Source organism: Pezoporus flaviventris, unplaced genomic scaffold, assembly GCF_033815535.1.
Source record: "Pezoporus flaviventris isolate CSIRO_AGI_PZ_B2104156 unplaced genomic scaffold, CSIRO_AGI_Pfla_v1 ptg000225l, whole genome shotgun sequence".
Lineage (NCBI taxonomy): Eukaryota > Metazoa > Chordata > Aves > Psittaciformes > Psittacidae > Pezoporus > Pezoporus flaviventris.
Genome location: NW_026892773.1, coordinates 459,722 through 470,065, shown reverse-complemented (window position 1 = coordinate 470,065; position 10,344 = coordinate 459,722). Strand labels below are relative to the sequence as shown.

The following is a 10,344-nucleotide window of genomic DNA, read 5'->3' as shown; positions in this document are numbered from 1 at the left end:
TGAATGAAATCAAACATTTCTCTCTTCAGAAATGTTTTATGTAGTAGTGGAAATATTTCAGCTTCAGACTTCCTTCATTTTCTTCATTTGTTTAGCCAAAATTGCCACCTCAAATTATTTGAATGTAGTAGAAATGATTGCTTGCCACACCACCTGAATGAAGCATTTGGTTTTCTGTGTTTGGGTATGGTAATAAATCAACCGAAAGTATGTGTCCAAGCAATTGCATGATGTCACCTTCTCATGCGTTCACAATTGCTTTAATTTCTTTCCTACAGCAGAGTTGACTGAATACTGTAAGTGGACGTCCTGGATACCTCCTTGTTATGCCAGTACACAAAACTTTAACATATTACACCCCTAATTATACCAGGGAAGTAACTTGTACAATAGCCCAGATAGCCCATATCCAATACCAGATGCTGAAATCTTTGTAGAACAATTCTGGTTTGCTTCAAAAAAAAACACAAACCCACAAAAAGCCAACCAACCAACCAACCAAAAAAAAAACAGCCAGATTTGCTGTGCTAAATGCTGAAGTCAGCATCTCTCAACATCTGCAGGACTTTTTTCCCCATTGAGTTTCATCTCAAAAACTTAATGGAATGTTTTAGTATCTTGTATGTCTCAGTACCTGGATGATTCAAAGACCTGATGTGAGAAGAGTGTTTTCTGTACTTCATAGGTGTCTGGACTGATTGATATTGCACAATGGATTTTAATTGATATCTTGAATGTGCAATTCAGTACCTGGCCAGTCGAAAGAGCTGACCTATTTAACTCATTATCCTTGCAATGAGTTTGAACATGAATCCTTAAAGTCTGAAAGTTTCCAGTCGTATGTTGGTGAGAGACTTCTCAGTTTGTCTGATGTCAGGAAAGGATTCTTCTAAGAGGCAGCTGCTTCATTTTCTGACTCCAATTAAAAACATGAGATATCCCCTAAAAGGAGCACGCCTTCTGCAAGAAGGGAAGGAAAACCCACTCATTGAGTCTTTAAAGAAATTGCTCTGTGGCTCAAGGGGAAAATTATTTCTAAAAATGGCTTGAAGTGTTTAGTTGGCTTAGAAGAACATGATTTTCTATGATTTTTAAACATTTTGATGGTGCCATGTTGTGTATTGGGAGTTAACTACTTCCAATTTTTGGGAGAGTCTATAAAATGAGGAAGTAGTGAAAAAATAAGCTATAATATATCATAATATAACCATATCAATACCTAAATATAACCATGATGTGCTTGCAAAAATCAAAGAGTTGAAAGGTGAATTCAAGTTTTGGTACCATGCAGGGTATCTGACCTATTTAGGCTTTTACCTAAAGAAATATTTCATTTCTATTAACAGATTCAGGATGTGGTGCAATGCAAAGGAACAGAGAAAAATACCTGGAAATGTATTTGTGCAAAACATGCACATTTTCCAATTAAGATGAGTCTCACATCATTCTAATTTGAAAATGGCCCTGTGAAAGCCAAGCCAGTAGCTAAAATGACAGAGGGAGGAGGAAAAATACATTGCTTTCCAAGCAGATCATCATAAATGTCTACCTGAATCAACAGTGCTGTGCAAGAAATGCATTTGATCTCTAATTGTGTCACATAAAATAAGTCTCTGTGGTGGAATCGGCATGCCATTAGCAAGGAAATGAGGAGGCAGCATTGCAACTACGAAATCAAAGTGTACTTCAGTAGCAGGGAATGCTTTCCATACATGATGAGCTTGTTGGTAATACATTACTATGCACAAAGGATGCCTTTGGGCCTGGGGCAGTCTAGACCAGTATAAAAAGGCAGTCCAGCTGCAGGCTCCCTCATCCACTTCTCTTGCCTTCTTCTCCTTGCTGAACAAGGTAAGTAGCAAGTGCCTCTGTCAATTTCTCTTCTTTGCCTTTTTTCTCTCTTTCTTGTAGCTTTTCTGAGAGCCTTGCTCCTTGCCAACATCATGGAGGATGGGGAAGGTCTACAGCTTTTCTTGCAGCAGCTTCTTAAAGACCAGGAGACTTTAATTTCTCTTTCTCCCTACACAGGCTGTCCCTGCTCTCAAGACTGTGCCTTTGCTCTCACTTAGTAGGCTGTCACTATAATGCTGCCTGTGCTTTCCCTGCTCTCTCTCCCAGGTCCACTTCCATCCCACAGCCATGTCCTGCTACGATCTGTGCCGTCCCTGTGGGCCAACCCCACTGGCCAACAGCTGCAACGAGCCCTGTGTCAGGCAGTGCCAGGACTCCAGGGTCATCATTGAACCATCTCCCGTGGTGGTGACCCTTCCCGGACCCATCCTCAGCTCCTTCCCCCAGAACACCGCCGTGGGATCCTCCACCTCTGCTGCTGTTGGCAGCATCCTGAGTGAGGCAGGAGTGCCCATCAACTCCGGGGGCTTCAGCCTCTCTGGCCTTGGTGGCCGCTACTGTGGCAGAAGGTGCCTGCCCTGCTAAAGCCAGGTTGGACGTCTCCAGTGAATGCATGGACCAGGAAACCTAAAGCCAGGTGCCGGACTGAGGACATTGCTGCTGGCCAGAGTTCCCAGACGGGTTGAGCATCCTTGTGTCCTTCTTCAAGGGAGGGAGACAAGCAAAGTGCCAGCCTGTGGTGTCTGGAATCACAGCCAGCTGATGTCTTCTTCTTCTCCTGCTTTCTTCTCCACACCATGAGTCCCTTTTGCCTCCTGCTGTCCTGTGTCATGGGTTAATCCTGAAGCAACTGGAGAAGGTCCATGCTCACCACCCTCTGCCCATGTGTGTCAGATGAAGATGTGTGTCCTGTTGCTGTGAAGAGGTGCCTGAGTGTCAGGTGCCCTTGTAGCAGCCTGGACATTGTCTCTTCCAGGATGCACTGCTTTGTTTCTCTCTTTTTACTCATTAAAGTTTATGCTGCATTGTGACTTGAGTTTTCCTTGTGTTCCTTCCCTCCTGGGATGCCCAGCCAAGATGTACAGTGGGAAATGGGATACCCTAGAGAGGAAGAAAATGAGTGGGTTAGGGCCAATGTTTAATCTGTCTCATGCCTGGAGGAGCTGAGTACCTCAGGTCTATGGTCGTTGGAAGAGAGTTTGAATGGTGTGGGGTTTCATGACATGATCTGAACACAAAAAGGGTGGCCAGAAGCTCCCCTAATGGACATGTGAACAACAAGCAAGCTTGGATACTGTCTTTGGTTGGTGAGGCAAGGCGCTCACCTTCTGCAAGACATTTCTGTGCAGTCCAACACCCACCTGTACAAGGTTCTGGTTCCAGGCTACCACCTGCAATTGATCCTTGCCCTTCCTTTCTCAAAACCCTTCTTGGAAGCCCTGGATGTGAAGGAAGTGCCAAAGGGACTGAAATGAGAGATGTCAGCCAGAGCAACTATACAAATGGAGATGTGAGCCCTCTGCTAGATTTTGGCAAAGCTGGAATAGGTTGAGCATCAGTGTGTAGTTGATAGATATGCACACACAGGGCTCATCATTCCTCATCAGAAAGAGATGGGCAGTGCTGGTGATATGTGCTGGAAACTCTGCACAGGGCTAGAATGGAGCAGGAAAAGCATTTTTGCACCCACTAAAGCAGTCTTGTGCTGAAAAATAAAATAAGGCGTTGCAGAGTTTTTCTTTATCTGTCACTATACTGTGTAGGGAAGTGATACAGGCACAGTTGTGCTGCAAAGCTTCTAGAAAACACACTCAGCCACTGAGCAAGCTGTGCTTAGGGTGGTCCCAACCAGTGACCATTTTGGTTCTCCAACCATATCACAAGCTGGGGAGGCTGAAGTCATGGCACTACATTACCTCAGTTCTAAGTTTCTCATCACATGAAGGCAATACTTCGTGCTCCTGCTCTGGTTGTGCTTGAGGTACAGTAGGAGGCACCTGCTGTGCTGTGCTCCTCCGACTGTACTTTCAAAGAAACATAGACCTTGCTATCAGCTGAGCACTGTTCTGTGTCCTGTGAAAATCCTGCCATGTATTTGGTCATGCCTGGTCTGCAGCCATCTGTGTGGTTAAAGCAGAAGTGGTGGCAAAGTCACGGGAAAGAAGAAGGATGTCTGTCGACTGGCCAGGATATGCCTTGGTCACTTGGGTGCATCCAGCTTTGCCCGTGGCCTCTAGCAAAGAGTGTTGGATAGGGAATAGCCCTGGATCTTAAGCACTGATACTCTGCCATTAAAGGTGGATGGGGATGAGGGAGAGAAGGAATATGGCAAAAGAGGCAGAAACAACTTCTGCTGAGGTCAAAGGTCAGTCTCAGAGAGCGTGTCTAAACCCCACAGCAGAGGTGTCCTGCCTAGAAAGGCGATGGCTAATGAAGTGTGAGTGAGCACAGAACTAGAGCCGGCAGATGATGCAGGCTGACCCTTATGTGTGGATGGCCAGGCTGAAGCCCCAGGGTTATGAGGAGATGGGACCCACGCATCAGGAAAGACTTTAAAGTGAGGCCCTGCAGGGCAAGGTTCTTGTTCACTTGGTGAGGTAGGATACTCCTCATCACTGGCTGCAACATCTACCCATGCTGACGTGTCATTTCCCCTGGAAACGTTTTGGCCTCTAATAGTGTCTGTTGAAAGGAGCCTGTGTGGCTGAATGGGCACGTCATGAACAGGGAAATGAAAAGAGAAGGTTGCAGAGCAGAAATAAACCCCCCAATTTTTTAAATTGTGATGCTCTGCATGTAAGAAGAGCTTGCTGGGAAACACATTCCATGTACAAAGTCTTCCTCTGCGCCTGGGGCAGTCTTGAGCAGTATATAAGAAAGTCCAGTATGGGCTCTCCCTCATCCACTTCTCTTGCCTTCTCCTTGGTGAACGAGGTAAGTAGTAAGTGTCTTCTTCTGTTTGTCTTCTTTTCAATTTTTCTCTTTGTCTTCTGTTCTCAACTGAGTCTTTACCTGAGTTCTGTTTTGCTTAGACCATTGCCATTCATCTCCATTCTCTTTGCTAAACTGTGGGGAGTGGGAGAAGGGTTTCTGTCTTTGCAGGGCCCTATTGAGGACTGCAAATCCTAAGATTCTCTTCTTCCCGACGAAGCTTGTCCCTGCTCCCAAGCCTGTGCCTTTGCTCTGGCTGAGCAGGCTGCCCCTCACACACTGTCTGTGCTTTCCCTGCCTTCTCTCCCAGGTCCACCTCCATCCCACAGCCATGTCCTGCTACGATCTGTGCCGTCCCTGTGGGCCAACCCCACTGGCCAACAGCTGCAACGAGCCCTGTGTCAGGCAGTGCCAGGACTCCCGTGTGGTGATCCAGCCCTCTCCCGTGGTGGTGACCCTGCCCGGACCCATCCTCAGCTCCTTCCCCCAGAACACCACCGTGGGATCCTCCACCTCTGCTGCTGTTGGCAGCATCCTGAGTGAGGCAGGAGTGCCCATCAACTCTGGGGGCTTCAGCCTCTCTGGCCTTGGTGGCCGCTACTGTGGCAGAAGGTACCTGCCCTGCTAAAACCAGGCTGGACATCTCCATTGAATGTGTGGACCAGGAAGCCCAAAGCCAGGTGCTGGACTGAGGACATTGCTGCTGGCCAGAGTTCCCAGATGGGTTGAGCATCCTTGTGTCCTCCTGCAAGGGAGGGAGACAAGCAAAGTGCCAGCCTGTGGTGTCTGGAATCACAGCCAGCTGATGTCTTCTTCTTCTCCTGCTTTCTTCTCCACACCATGAGTCCCTGTTGCCTCCTGTTGTTCTGTGCCATGAGTTCATCCTGTAGTAAGCACAGAGGGTTCCTGCTCATCGCCTTCTCCCCATATGTGTCAGATGAAGATGCTTGTCCTGTTGCTGTGAAGAGGTGCCTGAGTGTCAGGTGCCCTTGTAGCAGCCTGGACATTGTCTCTTCCAGGATGCACTGCTTTGTTTCTCTTTTTATTCATTAAAGTTTATGCTGCATTGTAACTTGAGTCTCCTTGTGTTCCTTCCCTTCTTGGATGCTCAGCCAACCTGTTCAATGGGAAATCACAGAATCACAGAACGATATAGGTTGGAAGCTGCTTTTGGAGGTTGCCTAGTCCAACCTATTGTTCAATGAGTTCAATCTAGAGCCAATTGCTTTTGGCCCAGATTGCTTTTTGTTGCCTTCAAGGATCTAATCTCTTAATCTCCCTGGGCAGCCTGATCCAGTGCTCAGTAACACTTACAATGAAAATTATTTCCTGACATTCAGAGAGAGCTTTTTGTGTTTCATTCTTGCCCCATTGCCTTTGGTCTTTTCAATGGCTTCACTAAAAAGAGCGCAATTCGTTCCTCCTTGAAATACCTTCAGGTATTTCAACAGATGAATGAGCACCATCCCTGAGAGCCTGCTCTTCCCAGCTCTCAGTTTTTCCTCGTATATATGATGCTCCAGTCCCTTAATCTTTTAAATTTAATTTTCATTCATCATGGACTTTCATTTTACTCCCTTTTGGTGTGTCCATGTCTCTCTTACACTGAGGAGCCCAGAACTGTACATGAAACTCCTGGTGTGGCCTCATGACTGCTGAGGGAAGGGGAAGGATCAACTATCTCAACCTGCTCTAAAGGAGCCCAGAGTACAATAGTAGTCTGCATTAGCAAATGTGATCCCAAACAGGCTGAAAGGATGTGGTGCACGTCCATTCATCTGAGGGTCTGAGAGTGGGTGTCTCACTGAAATAGTCAGATAGGGGACACCGTCCTTCACATGTGACAAAGATATCCAAAGACACCGCATCCCTCTGTCCTGATCATCTGACTTGTGTCTCTCAACAAACCCATGCAAAGCCTTTCACGGCTCCAAGATGTGTGACAGATGCCCAAGGAGATGTAAGCCTTCCTTTCTGCCCCCAGTCTCTGTGTGTCCCACCTGGCCCATTTCAGAAGTACTTTAGGAGTGTTGGCATAACATCATAGTCACAGCTTCGGAGCCTACATGACCCATGCCCTCAATTGAGGGCATTTCTCCATCCCTTGCCCTTGAACACCGGAGGATGGAGATAAACAAATCCTCCAGGATGCAGCCATCGTGTCTTCCTGCCTTTCTGCTCTCAATTGCAAGTCCACAGACATCAGGGTGGGAAGTAACCTTGCTCATACATGGAGTCAGCATGTAGCTGGTGATGTAGGAGAGGACAAGTTGCCTTTACCTTCCTGCCTTATCCTCTAATCCTCCACTGGTGATATTTGCCACGTGCCCCAGAACTCCTGCTTCAGATAGAGTGAGGAGCACCTCCTGTACTGTCACATACACTGTGGGAACCCCTACACTGCCTTTCCCTGGAGCTAAAGCCCTGCCTTTTCTGAATGACAGCTGCTGTCAGCAAAAACCTTGTGCCCTTCTGTGCATTCCCTCAGGGAATGCACTGTCCACCAACACTCATGAGCCATGCTGATTTGACAGCAGAAGCAAGGTGGGCTGAAAAGATCATACTAGGGAGGGAAGGCAGCATCAACTGCATGTAATCAGAGAGAGCAGGGTGCAGCAGGGCATTGGAGTCTTTCAGCAGATCCTCACTGTGAGCACTGACAGTGTTACTACTATAGGCCAGTGGGAAACTGCATGTCTGAGTACACTTAGGTGCCTGGGAAGAGGAAACGGAGATCCTGATGTCCACTTGTGTCCAGCATGTTCTGGCATATGTTCCTAGGCTAGTATTTGTTATGAGTTCCAATGTCTCATGGAAAGCTTTCCAAGCTGCTTTCAATGCCTGTCATTGAGTTAGGGTGTGGGCTCAAAGAAGAAATGTTTGGTAGCCTTAGGCATGAAGAAGGAACAGTTGCGAAGCCCCAACACATATCTTTGGTGCTGGTGGGGTTAGGGTGGGAGTGGAAATAGTATGTGCTGGAGAAAAATACTTCTGTTTTTCAAACATCCCTCTCCTGTTGATCAGAAGCTGCTGGAGGCTATCCTCACTTGGATGGAGTTAGGTATTATGTTGTTCAATAGGTATGGTGACTCCTGTCACAGAAAATTCTCTCTAATTCTGGCCTTGTATTTTAGGGTAGCCAGAAAACATGCCCTACTCAACATGAGAATCCTTAAAGTGAGGCCCTGGAGGGCAAGGGGCTGACTTCATCTGGCAAAGTGGGGCAGTCGTCACTGGCTGCATCATCTGTCTGTGCTGACTTGTCATTTCCCCTGGAAACGTTTTGGCATCTAAAAGTATCAGTTGAAGGGAGTCTATGTGGCACAATGGGCACGTCATGAACGGGGAAATGAAAAAGAAGCATTGCAGAAAACATAAGCAATATCCCCATTTCTTTAATTATGATGCTTTGCATGCAAGATGAGCATGTTGGTAAACACATTGCATGCACAAAGGGTGTGCCTGGGGAGGTCTGCACCAGTATAAAAGCCAGTCCAACTGCAGGCTCCCTCATCCACTTCTCTTGCTTTCTCCTCCTTGCTGAACGAGGTGAGATGCAACAAACTTTGCCTTTTTCATGTCTTTCTCTTTTTTCTCTTTGTCTTCTGGCTCCAACTGAGTCTTTGTCTCCCTGTAGCTTTTACTGTAAGCTTTACAACTTGGTTGTGCTGCCAGCATCAATGTTCACCTTGCTGAACTGCAGGGAGGTGCAAGAAAGACTTGGGCTCCCTTTACAGGAAAACTGTGGGGCTAGGGTTTCTAATCCTCTCTTCTTCCCTAAGAAGCTTGTTCTTGCTCCCCAGCCTATCCTTTTGCTCTGGGTGAGCAGGCTGTCAGGCTGCCTCTTACATGCTCTCTGTGCTTCCCTGCCCTCTCTCCCAGGTCCACCTCCATCCCACAGCCATGTCCTGCTATGATCTGTGCCGTCCCTGTGGGCCAACCCCACTGGCCAACAGCTGCAACGAGCCCTGTGTCAGGCAGTGCCAGGACTCCCGTGTGGTGATCCAGCCCTCTCCCGTGGTGGTGACTCTGCCCGGACCCATCCTCAGCTCCTTCCCCCAGAACACCGCCGTGGGATCCTCCACCTCTGCTGCTGTTGGCAGCATCCTGAGTGAGGCAGGAGTGCCCATCAACTCCGGGGGCTTCAGCCTCTCTGGCCTTGGTGGCCGCTACTGCGGCAGAAGGAGCCTGCCCTGCTAAAGCCAGGCTGGACGTCTTCAGTGAGTGCATGGACCAGGATGCCCAAAGCCAGGTGCTGGACTGAGGACATTGCTGCTGGCCAGAGTTCCCAGACGGGTTGAGCATCCTTGTGTCCTCCTGCAAGGGAGAGAGACAAGCAAAGTGCCAGCCTGTGGTATCTGGAATCACAGCCAGCTGATGTCTTCTTCTTCTCCTGCTTTCTTCTCCATACCATGAGTCCCTTTTGCCTCCTGCTGTCCTGTGTCATGGGTTCATCCTGAAGCAACTGGAGAAGGTCCCTGCTCACCACCTTCTCTCCATGGGAGTGGAAGGAAAACACTTGTCCCACTACTGTGAAGAGGTACCTGAGTGTCAGGTGCCTTTGTAGCAGCCTGGACGGCATCTCTTCCAGGATGTATTGCTTTGTTTCTCTCTTTTTGCTCATTAAAGTTTATGCTGCATTGCAGTTTGTTTCTTCTCGTGTTTCTTCCCTCCTGGGATGCCCAGCCAAGTGTGCAGTGGGAAATGGGATACCCTAGAGAGGAAGAAAATGAGTGGGTTAGGGGCAATGGTTTACATGTGTTGTGCCTGGAGGAGCTGAGTACCACAGGTCTATGGTCATTGGAAAAGAGATTGGGTGATGGAGGGTTGTTTGGTGTGGTCTGAACATACAAAGTCTTGCCAGAAGCTCCCCAAAGGAACATGCGAGCAACAATTGAGCTTGGATACTGCCTCCAATTGATGAGGCAAGTCACTGACCTTCTGGTGCTTGCTAACACCCACCTGCCTAAGACTCTGATTGTGTGTTACTGCTTCTAATTGGTCCTTGCCCTTCCCTGCTCAAAGGCCTTCTTGAAAACACCGGGTACAGAGGAAGTTCCAAAGAAGTTGAAGGGACTGGTGTCAGTCAGAGCAACTTCCTAAAAGGAATTAAGCACTGATTTTCAATTTTTTTTTCTTTTTCCTTCCCTTCCATGGTCTATTTTTAACAGGGTACAGTTTGCAACTGACCCTACAGTCAGAGTCAGAAACTACTCATATGAACTTCCCTGGTGTTAAGAGTACATGGTTGCACCAGGTGGGTGTCTTCTGGTCTTCCCTGAAAGAAAACTATAGCTGAAAATATCCCTTTGTTTTTATCTGCCAGGAAACCCTGTAGAAATGCACTCCCATCCATAGCTGTAAGCCATGCTGATCCATTAGAAGAAGTATTGTCAAAAAGTCATACAAGGGAAGTAAGGCAACATCCTCAACACATGCTCATAGGAGCAGGGTGTTTCAGCATGCTTGAGCCTTTATGTAGACCTTCAGTATGGGGGACTGAGCTGGGGAGAATGGACAAAAGTAGGAAATAGATTCTTTGCTTTGAAAATTTTGCTTGTG

The 10,344-nt window shown here is 47.6% G+C and overlaps 2 protein-coding genes and 1 pseudogene across 2 annotated transcripts; all 3 read left to right on the top strand.

Moving 5' to 3' along the window:
* Positions 1-2,000: 2,000 nt before the first annotated feature.
* LOC133262861 (feather beta keratin) lies at positions 2,001-2,880 on the top strand. The gene has a single exon (XM_061442363.1). It carries the CDS (start codon positions 2,140-2,142, stop codon positions 2,434-2,436), a length of 297 nt encoding a protein of 98 aa, XP_061298347.1. The 5' UTR covers positions 2,001-2,139; the 3' UTR covers positions 2,437-2,880.
* A 2,233-nt stretch (positions 2,881-5,113) lies between these two features.
* LOC133262892 (feather beta keratin-like) lies at positions 5,114-5,410 on the top strand. The gene has a single exon (XM_061442402.1). It carries the CDS (start codon positions 5,114-5,116, stop codon positions 5,408-5,410), a length of 297 nt encoding a protein of 98 aa, XP_061298386.1.
* A 2,817-nt stretch (positions 5,411-8,227) lies between these two features.
* LOC133262876 (feather beta keratin-like) lies at positions 8,228-9,167 on the top strand (annotated as a pseudogene).
* The last annotated feature ends 1,177 nt before the right edge of the window (positions 9,168-10,344 follow it).